This window comes from Rhodnius prolixus, unplaced genomic scaffold, assembly GCF_049639745.1.
Source record: "Rhodnius prolixus isolate KJV_2025 unplaced genomic scaffold, Rpr scaffold_15, whole genome shotgun sequence".
Taxonomy (NCBI): Eukaryota; Metazoa; Arthropoda; class Insecta; order Hemiptera; family Reduviidae; genus Rhodnius; species Rhodnius prolixus.
The window spans coordinates 7608967-7625384 of record NW_027411605.1 but is presented as its reverse complement, the minus strand read 5'-3'; the positions used below and the strand labels follow the sequence as shown (position 1 = coordinate 7625384).

The window sequence follows — 16418 nt, the reverse complement described above, 5'->3', positions numbered from 1 at the left end:
GTTTGCAAAAATCTATCGTGCGGAAAACGAGATATTTAGAGTTAAACTTTGTTTCTGTTCTACAAAGTGAAAATTTTAACATCAAATATCTCGAAAACTACTCGATAGATTTGGTTTATATTTTACCTGAATATGGAGACTACAATTCTCTATAATTGTATAAATTTTTTTAAAAATCTATCGTGCGGAAAACGAGATATTTCTAGTTAAAATTTGTTTCTGTTCTATAAAGTGAAAAATTTTACTCTAAATATCGCGAAAACTAATTGATACATCTGGTTTATATTTTAACTGAATATGGAGACTACTATAGTCTATAAATGTATAAATTTTAGTAAACATCTATCGTGCAGAAAACGAGATATTTATAGTTAAAGTTTGTATCTGTACTATAAAGTGAAAATTTTAACTTGAAATATTTCGGAAACTACTCGCTAGATTTACTTTTTATGTTATCTGTATATGAAGACTACTATTGTCTATAATTGTATGAAGTTTAGTAAAAATCTATCGAGTAGAAAACGAGGTATTTAGAGTTTAATTTAATTTCTGTTCTATAAAGAGAATACATTAACTTCAAATATCGCGAAAACCACTCGATTGACTTTTATTATATTTTACGTGTATATGGAGACTACTATTATCTATAATTGTATAAATTTTAGTAAAAATCTATCGAGCAGAAAACGAGATATTTAGTGTTAAAAGTTTGTTTCTGTTCTATAAAGTGAAAATTTTAACTTCAAATATCTCGAAAACTTACCAATAGGTATGGTTTATATTTTATCTGTATATGGAGACTACTATTCTCTATAATTGTATAAATTTTAGTAACAATGCATCGTGCGGAAAACGAGATATTTAGAGTTAATGTTTGTTTCTGTTCTATAAAGTAAAAACTTTAGCATCAAATATCTCGAAAACTTCTCGATTGATTTGGTTTATATTGTACCTGTATATGGAGACTCCTATTGTCTATAATTGTGTCAATTTTAGTGAAAATCTATCGAGCAGAAAACGAGATATTTAAAGTTATAATTTGTTTCTTTTCTATAAAGTGAAGACTTTAATCTCAAATATCTCGAAATCTACTCGGTAGATTTGGTTTATATTTTACCTTTATATGGAGACTACTATTGTCTATAATCGTATAAATTTTAGTAAAAATCAGTTTAATTGAACAATGAACTTAAATCGAAAACTGTAAGTTTTTGTTAAGGAGATTTTTGTACCTTTTGGATAGATTTTTTTTTTGTTCCTTGGTTGGTACAAATTTATACATCCAATCATTTTTTAAATACATGGGTATCGGGAATAATTAGTTGGAAGATCTAGGATAAAAAAAAACTGGCACAAGTTATGGAGGAATGGTAGCCAGTTGGTGGGAAGAAGACGGAGAGTGGGGAAATAATGTGGAATAAGTGATGAATAATTACAACCCATTAAGAGGGATAATACAAAGAAAATTGCAATTACCAGTACCATCCAATAAAAGAAAAAAGATAAATTTTGATAACACTACTTCCTCCTAAGGGATGTAAGATAAAACAAGCTTTGATCACAATAATTTCTAAAGAGAGGAAATAAAAATAATTTGCAATTACACTTCTTGTCCGTAAACGGGCAAAGGGAGTACTGTGAATACGGCATGGTTGCAAATACTTCCCCTTAATAGGTGAAAGAGCAGGATCACACTTAAATGTCAAACATTCTAAATTCTTCTTCTAGCCTAATTTGATCAAAGACGGGCGAAGACTTACAAAATTATTATAATAACCGTTTAAAAGGGGGCTTTATTTAAGTGGAGCAAACTCCACCTCCTACCAATACCATCGTGACTCCAAAAGCCAAATCTACTGTATCTAAAATTTCAAATTGGAAGACGATTCATTCATTTAAAACAGTTCGTACGCCGATAATTTGAACGATTGCAGAACTTCCTCTTAGTAGGTGTAAGAGCATGATGGCACTTTACACTCACGTAGGGAAGCTTTAACCGCTTCTTCTTGCTAAATTTTAGCAAAATCGGACTAAGTGTTGTAGAAAGATTAGTAATAACAGATTTAGAGAGGGTCCGACCTGCGTGGGACAAACTTCTGTCATTATGATGCACAGCATCAAGACTATCTAAAACTTCGAAATAAAAGACCATTCATTCATGAAAATAGGTTCACGCAGTGATAATTTGAAACGATTGTCATACTTCCCCTTAATAGGTGTAAGAGCAGAACGTCGTTAAATGTTACGTAGGGGAGCCCTAACTCTTTCATCCTGTCAAATTTTATCATAATCGGGCCAAGATTTACAGAGTAATTAGTAATAATAATTTTGGAGGGGGCCTTACATAAAGGGGGCTAACTCCTCTCCCATTCAATGTACAGCGTCGAGACCCCCAAAAGGCACATCTACATAAGATTCCGAATCGAATGACACCTCATTCATGAAAATTGGTTGGCGAATTTAGGCGCTACGTTGTTTAAAAGGACAAGAACATTTTCTGAAAATGCCGGATGATAGGGTTAGGGCTCCCCTACGTAACGTCAGTGCGACGTTCAGCTCTTACACTTTTTAAGAGGAAGTACAGCAATCGTTTTAAATTATCGACTTTCATGACCGATTTTCATGAATGAAGTGTCATTCGAATCGAAATTTTGTTCAGATTTGCACTTTTAAACCCTCGACGCTATGCCTTAAAAGGAGGGGAGTTTCCCCCTCCCAAGTAAGGCCCTTTCTAAAACTATTATTACCAATATTTCTAAAACGCTTAGTCCGATTTTGATAAAATTTAGCACGAAGAAGTGGTTAAAGCTCCTCTACGTGGCTGTGAAGTGCCATCATGCTCTTACACTTACTAAGAGAAAGTATTGCAATCGTTAATATTATCAATGAGTGAACCGATTTTCATCAATAAATTGTCGTTCGATTCAAAATCTTTGCCTCTTTGACTTTTAGGGAGCAGTACTGTAATTGCAGTTTATTTTTCTTGCTCCTCTTAAAAGAAAGAACTGAAATCGCAGTTTTATTTTGTTACTTAAGTACAAATACCTTCCTATTTTATCCGAAACGTTTTCTCAAAAAAAAATTGTTATTGAGGATGGTTTGGGCACCCCAACTATAATCATTCTTTAAAAAGATCTCTCCAGTAGTAGTTACGGTTCCGACTTAACACCTTATCAGGTTATAATGATAGAATTGCTTATTCCAAATTTAAAAAAAATCTAATCTGTAAAGCAGATATGTAACTTTGCAGAATAGACAAAAAGGAAAATCTGTCCAAAAGGTACAAAATCTCTTTAACAAAAACTTACAGTTTAAAAAGTTAAGTATAAGGGTTGATTGAACGCCAAAAGGTACACAAATCAGCAAGTACCCAAACTTTCATTTATACTTCATTGATATTATTTAAGTAATTTTACTGCATTAATTTTCATTCATATTTTTTAAAATTTATTAGATGTCACAGACCCTTATGCTGGCCAGTTCATTCATTATATTTTTTTGTTATAATTTTGATAAATTGTATAATATATCTTCGTTATTAAATAGGTACTTTATTTTAGCTCTATTCCAAATTATTCTTCTGATTTATCTTTAATATGCCCTTTATTTTGAGTAGTCACATATACACGCATGTTAAAGTAGAAAAAGACAGTTAGAGTCGGCTACTGTTTAAATTTGAATCAATATTATTGGATTTAAAACAATATTTCAGTCTTGAATTCGTCTTACCGAAATATTCGTGAGCACAAATAACACACAGTTAATAACAAGTAGATTATTCAACAATAATTATTCATTTCTCAATTGTAATTTAATTTAGTCCCCCTAATTTTACTTATAGTAAAATACTGGAATAATTAGCTGTCCTAAAAATAAGCATATCTTATTTTTTTTATATTACACATATACAACATTGTGGGAAGAAAACTTAGATTGAGAATGTAATTGAAGAAAACTATATTATTTACGATAAAGCCAGATTAATTTATTACCTATTATTATAAACGTTTGACTACTACATAAAATGACAATTACTTTAATCGAAGAATGAACTTAAACCGACGATTTTTATTTAAAAATACAAATAAATAAATAAAATAAACAAAATCACTAATATATGTTGGTGTGAGCATTTTTTAAAAAAAGTATTTGAATTTTTTAGTCTCATTTTTTTTATTTTTTATAACGTTTTTCTTTCTAACCTGTAATTAATAGTTTGATTGTTATATATAAAATAGATATTATAGTCAATCTACAGTGCTACTTGAACAAATATTTTGTAGACGAAAATGGCTTGCATAAGAGTCTGTGACATCTAATAAATTTTAAAAAATATGAATGAAAATTAATGCAGTAAAATTACTTAAATAATATCAATGAAGTATAAATGAAATTTTGGGTACTTGCTGATTTGTGTACCTTTTGGCGTTCAATCAACCCTTATACTTAACTTTTTAAACTGTAAGTTTTTGTTAAGGAGATATGCAGTCAGTAAGTTAGTAGAGGTGATTTAGAAATAAAGGTATATGTGGTTTTAGTTTTGTGATCTGATACATATTAATATGTTAACAAACTAAGGTTTTTAATGAAGTTACCTGAAATTTATTTCACAAATGCTTAACTTTAAACCACAGAATATGCAATGTGGAGACCAAAGATTTAGGGTAACTCATATTAAGCGAGTTAACCTTTTGGAGCCTTGTTTTATACATATATACATAAATTATCTGAGATGTTCATTTCTAGGAAAATGCATCTTGATGATACGTCTACATTATCAAGAAAGAAGAACATAAAAGTCGTTTCGAAATGAAGGTAGAAATATTGATCTTAAAATTATCTAAAAATCAAAGAACAATTAATTAGCAGAAAACCTTATATCTACAGACAGAGAAAGCAGTAATGTTCCTAATAATTATACTGGATACACATCTAAGCTATGAGATGTATAAAAATAATATTTAAATAATAAATATCAGACATAAATAATGTCTCTATTGATTTACCTACTACGAAACAAAATAGTGGAAGTTGCTTTTGGCATATTTCATGCTAGAATAGCATAGTAAAGAAGTATTACATACTGCAAGAAGCTGCAACTGTAAAAACTAATTTTTTTTGATAACAAAAAAAAAAATTGGCGCTATGGCCAAGCAGTCGATGCACAAAAAAAAAAAATTAATTAATTTATCATTTAAAAAAAATAATACAAAAGTTACCCCATAAAAATATAGCAATGTAAAACTAAGCCAAAACTAAATGTCCGCTAAAAACTGAAAAAAATTTACCTAGATGAAATAAGACAAATAATAGAGTATGAAATATTTCGAAAAACGTTCAATTTGATTTTATGTGTGTTATTTGGGAGATGAATTTCTGAATCACAAGTGGAAAGAAATAACTGTTTTTGGCAACATGCTGCCAAACCTTGACATCCTGATTTTTTCGCATACAAATTCTTGAATATCATTACAGTGAACATAAAATAACATTACTAAAAGAATAATCTTGTTTATTTATCTTAATCTTGCAATTTTTTTCTGTACTGGCACGGTCCATTTTGGAGGAGGAGGGTGACTTTTATAATCAAGTGTATTAATTTACAACTCCTAAAGCATCCTTCCTTTCGGTACAGATCTTAGCAGCTAAAATCCAGTGTTCTTCTGGAAATTTTAGATGGCTTAAACAAGAATATTTCTATTATTTAAGTTTTTCGCGATTGATTATCTACATTTCTTTAGCAGGAACTAGTATTCCAATTTGGAGAAAGCTGAAATACATTTTTCCATTCCGTTTCATCTCTCATAAACCGATTCTAGAGAAACAGCTGCCTTATAATACCAGAGCGCTCTTATCCGATTAAGAGCTACATATTTTCAGTATCCATCCATGTGTTTAACGGTTAAACTACTGACAAGCTTCATTTATGTGTAGCAAATACGAGAAATTTTAAGTGGAAATTTGATTTGAAACTTTGATTTAACGCAAAAAATACACATTAAAAAAATATATTCAAATTCGATACTTCTTTTTCAAGATTATCAATTTATTTTGGTTACCAATGATTCTTTGCAATATATTCACTCACGTATATAACATTTCATAAATATATTTAAATTTATAGTTATCATTACTTTCAAAAAGAAAATGGTTATAACTGTGAAGGCTTAATCACTGAAAAATCAGATTTAAGATAAAGATTTAATACAAGAATTTTGTACAATAATGTAGTAATGAATTCAAACGAATTTACTTCGTCATTCAAATTTAAAAAACAAACAAAAATTCAAGATCTTTACATAGAAAGTTATATACTTGCTAGTTTATTCTTGCTTCAGTACTTATAAAACTTTGTACATGGGTTTGACACAATGGCTGATCAACCCAAACTAGAAAGTGCACCAACATTAAACAAATTTCTTGAAATAAAATTTAAAAAAACTATTCCGGTTCCTGGACAATAGAAAATAATTGATGCAGCGACATTGAACGAGTCTTTTCTTGAAATCGTTCAACTTCTTTATTAAAGAATTCCCAAAAATTATTTATATCCGGATTTAAGAATAAACTTTTGAATTTATTATAAATGTGCTCAGATTTGACACGGATACGCCCAGCACTTTCTTTGAAGGCCTCCAGTTCCTCTTCCGCCATGTTCCATCGATGGATGTTACCAACATATTTCCTCATTTTTTTAATTGTATGTACTAACTCAGGATGTTTTTTCAACATCAGTGGTGTAATTTTTAATTCATTTAATTTATCAAGCAATGCTATGCATTTATCTGGTTGAGCTTTTTGTAAATTCAAAGCACTTTTAATGTTGATATCTATTTCCAACAACAATGATTCAGTGTGTAAAAACTCATACTTCTGTTTATCTTCTTCTGGAGCTCTATCTTTATTGAATTCAAATGATTTCATTGCCGTCCATTCGTTCATTATCTCTTGAAGGTCGGACATTTTTTCACCGGATTCAACACGTTTTTTTAATGAATTGGCATACTTTAGTACCATATCATCCCAAACTTCTGCACTTTTTTCATCACTGAAGTCTGGGCGGTTTAATTTTAAAGGGATCTTAACTTTTTCAGAATCATTGACACTTGCAAGAATATAGTCCGAATCTTCTGAACTATCTTCTTTTTCTTCATCTTCTTTAGATTTAACTAATTTGTTTGGTTTCGAGCCATCTTCACTAGTATTGTCTTCGAAATCAGCAAACCTTTTTGGTTTTATCTTACGTCCTGATCGCGACATTACTTCCGGCGAAACTTTATTTGACGTTGTATCAGGTTCTGGTGCAGGGGCCGGCACCGAACTTCGTAATTTCTTCACCTCAGATTCTTCTGGTGCATCTTCAGCTTTTCTCTTTTTATCTTTGGATTTATTAGGGGCTGGTGTTACAGGCGCAATAGTAGGAGAAGGTGACGATGCTTGCTGTTTCTGTGGTTTTGAAGAAGTGGAAGAACGCCTGGGAGCGGATGAGACAGTATTTTTGGATGTATCACTAACGTTTGTAGTAGAAGTATCTTGATCATCACTTTTATCAAGATTTGTTTGTTTGGCAGCATGTTTTTCTACTAGCTCATTAGCTAATTTAACTTCTTCTGGGCTCAATTCAGCTTCGATTTGTAATAAAGCTTCTGTAAAATATTTTTGTTTTTTTGGCTTACCAAATCTTCCCTTATTTTCTACAAAAGAAAATACATCTTCTGCTTTAATAACAGCCGTTTCACCTGTCCCATAAAAATAAACATGATATCTCATTTTGTTTGGTGTTTCATCTGCTAACCCTTCAATCCTGGCGGGCCACGGCGGATAGCCTCTAACTTTTGCAAATACTTTTCCACCCGGAGCAAACTTCGGTTTCGTTTTAAACATTTTTTCGCTTGTACAAATGAAATGTATATATAAAAAAAACAATGAAACCAACAGGCAAATTTAACTACTAACCGGGAACTTCATGACACCATAACACTTCTCTTACTTATGTCCACCTAAAATATGAAGCCAATCAAGCTCGATATATCTCGAGCTAATCTCGATTTATATGTACAATATCTCGAATAGATACCGAATATCACATATTCCTTTATTCTCAAAGATTTTTTAAAAATATAATGTACTATTTTGAATGCTTTACTTTATTTTTAGAAATATTGTAGTTAATTTTACGGAAACATTGTCTAAAACTATTATTTCATGAAAAAGTTTTATTTATATTTTCTTGATATTAATTAATATATCAAAGTGAAACATTTTAAAAAAATTAATATTTATATTTTTTACATAATTAGAAAAGACATTGAGTATAATTATTCTTATAACTCTAATTATACACATGAAAAATTATTTGGCCAAAACTTGTAACGTGAAGGGCTGGCCTGAACTGACTGGTTGACTGGAGTGTGCTGTGGATTGACATTTTGTTTCAGTAAGGTTGTGGTTGAATAGGTCGTGATATGTTTTCACATTTTGTAAGTTAACTAATTTAAATTATTTTTATAGTCATCTATTTTACCTAAAATGGAAGTAAATAAAGATGAAGCTGAACACTGTATAGAATTAGCTGAACAATTTATGTCTGAAGGTAAACATGATAAAGCGGAAAAATTTTTATTAAAAAGTGAAAAACTGTATTCTACACAAAAGGCCAGAGGTATTGAATCCGTATTTTTTGTTTTTTATTAATTGACAATTTAGTTTTAAAGTTTTCAGAATTCAATTATGTAATCACAATAAGGTGCAAACTCTGATCGATATAATTCTCATAATTTCATTCTCATAAATAATTATTTACGAAGACAGGCTCATAATTTGAGTTTCGACAGATTACTGCTAATAACATAGTATAGCTGTAATATTATTTAAACATCTCTCAAAAAACAAGAGAATGAAAATTTTTCATATTAATTACGGTACTTTTTGGCGCAATATTTTTCCTATGTTGCAATAGAAATACATATATACAAATACAATTATATATATATATATATATATATATATATATATATATATATATATATATAACATTTGCATTTAGAAAGTGTAATTAGCTTTGATTTGCTGTTTTCTTTAAACTCATTTGAATAATTGCTTGTGTTGTGTTATAAGGGTTTGTTTTGGTGTTAAAATAAAAGTTGTTTGGATTACAGATTTACTTGACAAATTGCGATGTTTAAAATCAGCTACTGGTTCTGCTGGTACGAAATCAGAAGATACTACTAGAAGAAGGAGTTGTAGTTCAGGTAATCAATTTTGGAACTAATTACATTTACTGTAAAACGAACAATGATTCGCTATTACAACTAGCCGTTATTATTTGCAGTGTTAACGTTCATTGGTAGCATTTTAATTATTATCGCTTTATTCTTTATTTCTAAATATAATTTAGAAATTGGAAATTTGCAGTGTTAATGTTACGTGCGATGTTAATTTAAATTTTTGTTTGGATTTTATGCCTGAAAAAAAAGTATTGCGATGGGGACAAATTTAAAAAAAAAATCGTCCTCGCCTGAAATCTCCTTGAACAAGGGAAAATGTTGGATGTATGCCCGACTTTTTCGTAGCTCAGTTCACAAAATTACATTTTTTCGGAACTGGGAATATTGGCAAAGAATAAAAAAAACTAGTATCTTAAATTGCAGAAATATAAAAGCTATTCAGCATTCGCAGTAAGTTGATACTCTCGGTGTGCCCGTGTATTCAAATATATATAGTACCGTAAAATTAAACATTAAACGGAACTTTATAGTAGGGCCTAACTTCACCATTCTATAAGAACCCTGCTTAAATAAACTTTCCCGTATAAATGATTCAAATAAATCTAACAAACTACCAACTCTTGAACTGTGTTTACAAAATTTAAAGGAGATGAGTTCAATTTGCGTAATAAGTGATTACTAAAAAAAAAATTCTGAGACGGCACTTTAGGTCAGCCGATATTTTACAGATTTGGAATTTTATTTTCAAATTGCATTTATATTATTATTATTATTGTAGAAGGCAATAAGACCTTGGTTGCATTAAATACTTTAGAAGGATGTCCTTGAACAGGATGTTTCTGAGAAAAGTTAACATTAAAAATTGTACATTTATATGAAAGCTTTGAGCTTACCAAGTTTCAAGAAACTCGTTGGAGCCGTTTTCTAGAAAAATGAGTACTGAAAAAAGAAGCAGCAAAAACAATAAAATGACACTTTCATTTAGCTGACCTCTCCTAAAGCTTATTCTCAAGTCCCTCGATGGCACCTAAACTATCAAATTTAAACAAACGATTTTCCGTTTTTTGTTTGTATTCATAAAGGAAGACTGTTTGTGAAAACCTGAAAACTTTTTCGTATTCAGGAGACGGTACTTCTATAGAAAACTTAAAATCTGCACAAAAGCTCTCTTATGTGGGATAAGAAATAATTAAATCTAAAAATATAAGAGAATACCGATCAGAAAAGGTTCCGGTTCCGGAAATTTCTTCAAACTCGGAATCGTGGTAATACATTATCCATCTTTTATTCTACAAATAGAAACAACCATAAATTGTTCTTTCAATAATATTTATTCTATATGATTCCTGATTAAAATCACAAATTCTGAGCTTTTAAATGGTTAAATTGGGTGCCATTTTCTCTCACTTATTACTGTGATACCTGGACGAAATCACATCAGATAGAAAATTATAGACTTCAAAATGTTTATTGATGCCTTCAGGAGGTATCTCTGTAATTATTTCTCAATGGACCTTTCAGTGATCCAACATAGTCTTTTAGAATCTTTTCAATTTGGCTTGACAATAGCCCCAAAGGTGATATTTTTTTTTGGCCGGTCATTCAGAAATGGTTGGCACATTTGGCCCGAAAATATTATGTGTTCGATAACTCGATCGATTGCAGGCCACTTTACTACGCTTTGTGCCAGGCACTTGATTCTGAGATATTTTAATACTTGATTCTACTTTTAATTTCTTTAATATTCTACTTCTTTAAGTTCATGACATATAGACCGAGTGTCCCATTACATGATTTATGCCTTCTCCATTTATATGTCATTTTTTTATTTGATCAGTATCTTTTCATCTCTATTCTCCTTCGATATCCTTTGAAGTTGGTACATCGTTGCCAGCTTCTCTAATTAAAAATTGCTTGCCCTGAGAAAAACATTCTCTATGGTGTTCTATCGGCGTTACCTTTACCAGGTGATCTATGGTCGAAAGATGTAATTGTCTGTAAGTATAAAATGTTACATAAGCACTGCTGATAATTTTGGCTTTTTTGTATTTGAATTTTAAAAAACCCCACACTAGACTTTAAAGAACAGAACTAAACAGACGCTAAAAGACAGACAATTGATCAAAACTCTCTCTGGACAACAAAAGGTTGATTTATACTTCTATTTTGAACCCATCTAGGCGTATGGAATAGAGCTGTGGAGTTAAACCAAACGCTCCAATCTCCTAAGGATTCAAGTCGCTACAATCTAAAATACTTCGAACTATTGTAAACGTTCCATTTTGTGTCTCCAACCTGACTATAAACGCTGACCTTAACATTTTTTTTGTCACGCAAGTTGCTAAAACATGATACAGAAAACTCCACTTCAGCCTGCAATCTCATATAAATCCTATCCTCTGGCTCAAAATCTTTCTTCTAGAACTCTTTAAAAGACAGTGGCCTCGTGATCTCCTCTCAAGAAAAGAGAGTGACTAACAGTCTAATGTTTTGGAGTGTTACCACTAGATAAAAAGTAATGGCTACATATAGCCAATTATTACAGCTTGGGTGAGTTATGCCTTCAAATAGTATTTCGAATGCAGAAGAAATGAGAGGAGAGGGCGTTGCAATCATTTTTACCCGTTCAGCTCAATTTTTAAGTTCGACTCTATATAACTGTTTAGGTGATTCCAAGATAATTTGTCAGAAGTATTAATTTTTGTGATCAAAGAAAGTGAGGTAAGTTTTTGATCTATTTTCTTGTCGCAGGTCGGAGAAAGGAGAAAGTTTCTGTAGAGATGGATTATACCCCCGAACAACTGGAAGCTGTAAAAAGGTCAGTGAGTGCATATAATAAACTCCTTAACAAAAACTTACTGTTTAAAAAGTTAAGCATAAGGTTAAATGCCGAAAGGTACACCTGATTTGTGTCCTTTTGGCGTTTAATCAACCCTTATACTTAACTTTTAAAACAGTTTTTGTTAAGGTATATATATATATATATTTTGGTTTTTTTAGAAACTCAAATTCTATAAAAATATGCAAAAAAAATATAACGTTCCATTTGAAAAAGCAAAGTTGGATGCTATATCTCGAGGTACAGGATTTAAAAAAATGGGTCAATCACTAAAAATAAACTAGACTAAAAATGATTAAATACGTGTTTTTTATTTTTTCGAAATTTCCCGCTGTTTAAACATTACATATATAAAATATCTTCTTTGGCCGAAGTTAATTATCTGACTAAATATTTTCAGAATTAAGTTTTATAAAAACTAAACTAACCAATCATTGTTGATAACGTTTTACTGATAGAACTTGTTTATGCAGACGTAAAAAATAATACTGTTTCTTGTTAGAATGGTTTATGCAGACGTAAAAAATAATACTGTTTCTTGTTAGAATGGTTTATGCAGACGTAAAAAATAATACTGTTTCTTGTTAGAATGGTTTGCAACTCCTTATAAAGAATTTTAATATATATATATGTGTATAGATATATATGTTATTCAATACAATTATAAATATAATAATTTTTTTTTTCCAGGGTTAAGAAATGCAAGGATTACTACGAAATCCTTGGAGTGTCTAAAGAGGCCACAGATGGTGAAATCAAAAAAGCATACAAAAAACTTGCTTTGAATTTACATCCGGATAAAAATAGAGCTCCGGGTTCTGCTGAAGCTTTTAAAGGTATTTTCCTTTTTTTTACATTTTGTTTTTAAATTTTAATTTCTCTTCGGGAATAAGTTATTTGGAAAAGTTTAGATAAATGCATTTAAAGTTAATTTGGCCGGTTTCACCTGACTCATTCCATTCAGCGTTCACAGTTGTGTCCCTCATTTCATCCGTTTTTATATGTTGACCATTCATCTCCCCCTTTAGCATTTCTCGTCTGCGAATCATCCTTATGCACCATCTTATCTTTAACAAGCCTTGCAGATATGGCCTCTAAATCTCATTTTTTCCTTATTTCTTATTGAAAACATAGTCTTCTTTCAAAATTCAATTTCTAATGGTATCTTCATCGTTTTCTTGATTTCTGAAGGTCAAGTGCATTCATCGACTTGAGAAAGGAGAAATCTGATAGCATTGAAATAAGGAAGTTTCTTTTTAGTATTGTTAATGAATCTTGAACTCCCTTAAACTGGATATTCATTATTCAGGGAGTTAACATTCTTGTTGCAATCTTCGCCTCCCTAATTCTTTTTATTTACTCCCTTACTTAAAACAAGTTAATCCTGAAATTGAAGGTGGATAGAGTTTTTTCTTATGTACCATCTAAAGTATACTCCTGTGATTTTATATATTATTTTAAAGGGACAAATATGTTTCTTAGGATGTTCAACATTTTGAAGGATATTCAACAACTCGGAATAAATGATTCGAACCAACTATTTACTGATTAGATATTTCACTTTTCTCCGATTTATTCAAAAATGCGTACTTTTTTGACTCTAAACCTCATGTAAACGTTTAATAAATGTAGATCTATACTGATATTTGAATTATTTTGTTAAGGTATACTGAAGACAGTTGGGATAGATTTCCTTAATGATTAATAGTAATATATAGTATTCCATGCCATACTAGATAATGCTAATAATATTATATGTTTTAAAATTCAGAGTTGGAGAAAGTGCATAAATTAGAGTCTCAAGAATTGCCATAAAAGAAAGTGGTGCGAGTGTTCCCGCGATTCTTTTGCTTAAGTGCCATGCGGCATCTATGAATTAATCTCCTGTTTTTTCAAACGATTTAGCTAAGCTTTGTCCTTATATTCCTTAATCACCAATTTTTCTTCTATGACAGATTTTACTGTCTTTCAAAAATATATTGTTGATTTTTTGTTTAGCTATAGGGAACGCTGTGGCGGTATTAACTGACGCAGAAAAAAGGAAACAGTATGATATGTTTGGTTCTGATGAAGAAAGAATGCGACATAATCAACATCGTTCAGAGAGTTATACTAGAGGTTTTGAATGTAAGTGAATTTTCCCTTTCATCTATTTATCTATCTACTAAAACTGTCAGGTAGGACAGTTGTATAAAGGTTGATCGTCAAAAACTGCACGAAAAAGAGTAACGTTGAAAAACACCCAACTTTGACAATTTTTTTGCAACAACCTAGATCTAATAGATTTTGAGAAAAAAGTTGCTGAAAATGAGCAAAAACGGCTTTTTCAAAAATTGGTTTTTTGTTGTTGTTACCTTTTTTTGTAAACTGCGTAGCGCCTAAACGCGTGAATGAGGTGTAATTCGATTCAGAATTTTATGTAGATGTGCCTTTTGGGGGTCTCGACGCTGTACATCGAATGGGAGAGGAGTTAGCCCCCTTTATGTAAGGCCCCCTCCAAAATTATTGTTACTAATTACTCTGTAAATCTTGGCCCGATTTTGATAAAATTTGGTAGGATGATCTGCTCTTACACTTGTTAAGGGAAAATATAGCAATCGTTTCAAATTATCGACACGTGAACCGATTTTTAAGAATAAAGTGTCATTCGAATTGAAATTTTGTACAGATTTGCACTTTAAAAGTCTCGACGTTATGCCTCATAAGGAGGGGAATTTGCCCTACCCAAATAAGGCCCTTTCTAAAACTGTTATTTTTTTTTTTTTATTTTTTATTTTTTTTTTTTTGTTTTTTTGGCGCATCAACAGCTGAGGTTATTAGCGCCCGGAGCTTTTTCCAGTGCACTGCCGGCCTCCGGACAGTGTTCTCTCTTTACAGACAACACTGTCCATCACCGGACAGTGAGCTGTAAGAAGCTCCTAGGAAGAGAAAATCTAAGGGTCAGCTGCTGGATTCGAACCCGGGACCTCCGCGTGGGAGTCCAGTATGCTAACCTCATAGCTAATCCCTTCCCTTAAAACTGTTATTACCAATATTTCTATAACGCTTAGTCCGATTTTGATAAAATTTAGCACGAAGAAGTGATTAAAGCTCCTCTACGTGGCTGTGAAGTGCCATCATGCTCTTACACCTACTAAGAGGAAGTACTGCAATCGTTAAAATTGTCAATGAGTGAACCGATTTACACCAATGAATTTTCGTTCGATTCAAAATCTTTGCCTGTTTGCCTTTTAGGGAGAAGTAAAGAGTTTATTTTTCTTACTCCTCTTAAAAGGAAATACTGAAATCGCAATTTAATTTTGCTATTTACGTGCAAATACCTTCCTATTTTATTCAAAACGCTTTCTCAAAAAAATTGTTATTGAGGATGGTTTAGGGACCCCAACTATAATCGCTCTTTAAAAAGATCTTTCCAGTAGTAGTTGCGGTTCCGACTTGACACCTTATCAGGTAATAATGATAGAATTGCTTATTCCAAATTTTAAAAAATCAAATCTGTAAAGCAGATATGTAACTTTGCAAAATAGACAAAATGTGTACGTTTTGGCGTTTAATCATCCCTTATACCTATCTTTTTAAACTGTAAGTTTTTGTTAAAGTTAAAGCAAAAGGGTATGTCCAAAGAACAAAAACAAAAATGCAAGATGAATGTTTACACAAATGCTCTCTTGTTTAGTGTTTTAATACGATAAGTTGTAAACAATGCCTTGTTTTTAAAATTACTTTCAGGCTACCTTAAACTTCCATTCGTTCCGGCAAGATGAACCGTCCATATTCTAAAAACGAAAAAACTGATATGTACGACGTTTGTTGAATGTCGTCGTCAAGCTCAAACAGCGGCTAGGGTTTACCAGGAGAGATTTTCTCTAAGAAAACACCCAAGCCGGAAAAATTGTTCGTATTGTTACAACGTTTCGCTTGTTCGGTAGTGTGATTCGCCAAGGGCCAAACAATAGGAATGTTCGTAATTTCGATACTGAGCTTGATGTATTACTCTATGTGTAAGAGAATCCTAACATTTCAGTTCGAAATGCGGCTAGAGCTCTAGGAATTAGTAAAACTGTCAAGTGGGAAATACTCCGGCACTATCAAATGAAGCCATTTAGGAACCACATTGTTCAGGGGTTCCGTGAAGAGGATCAAGAGCGCCGACTTACTTTTTTGGCTCATATGAGTGCATTGGCGGAGGAAATTCAAGATTTTTTTTCTTTTATTTTATGGACCGGCAAAATTTACCGGTGTTGTCCACTTCCTTTTTCTTGGTAATTATTGATGATGGAAAAAAAGTTCAAATCGTAACTTCCTTTATTTTTTGAGTAGTATCTAATAATATTATAAAAAACGAAATTCTG

The 16418-nt window shown here is 31.5% G+C and overlaps 2 protein-coding genes across 5 annotated transcripts in view; one reads left to right on the top strand and one right to left on the bottom strand.

The window, feature by feature from the left end:
- LOC141455036 (dnaJ homolog subfamily B member 12) overlaps positions 1-16418 on the top strand; it is a 42516-nt gene that overhangs the window by 3788 nt on the left and 22310 nt on the right. Inside the window, exons 1-6 of one of the 4 annotated variants that reach the window (XM_074129860.1) lie at positions 8301-8437; positions 8512-8662; positions 9159-9251; positions 11979-12045; positions 12757-12902; positions 14065-14193. In XM_074129860.1, the coding sequence (XP_073985961.1) occupies positions 8530-8662; positions 9159-9251; positions 11979-12045; positions 12757-12902; positions 14065-14193 (568 nt within the window). In that variant the 5' untranslated portion in view covers positions 8301-8437; positions 8512-8529. Of the gene's footprint in view, positions 1-8300; positions 8663-9158; positions 9252-11978; positions 12046-12756; positions 12903-14064; positions 14194-16418 lie in introns of those variants that run through there. The other 3 variants (XM_074129858.1, XM_074129861.1, XR_012459110.1) reach the window with 3 other exon arrangements.
- On the bottom strand, positions 6188-8026 carry LOC141455034 (uncharacterized). Its single transcript, XM_074129854.1, has one exon. The coding sequence runs from the start codon at positions 7882-7884 to the stop codon at positions 6442-6444; it is 1443 nt and encodes a 480-aa protein (XP_073985955.1). The 5' UTR covers positions 7885-8026; the 3' UTR covers positions 6188-6441.

Coding starts and splice junctions, on each gene's coding strand:
- LOC141455034 (XM_074129854.1), bottom strand. CDS start 7,884: ATGTTTAAAACGAAACCGAAGTTTGCTCCGGGTGGAAAAGTATTTGCA.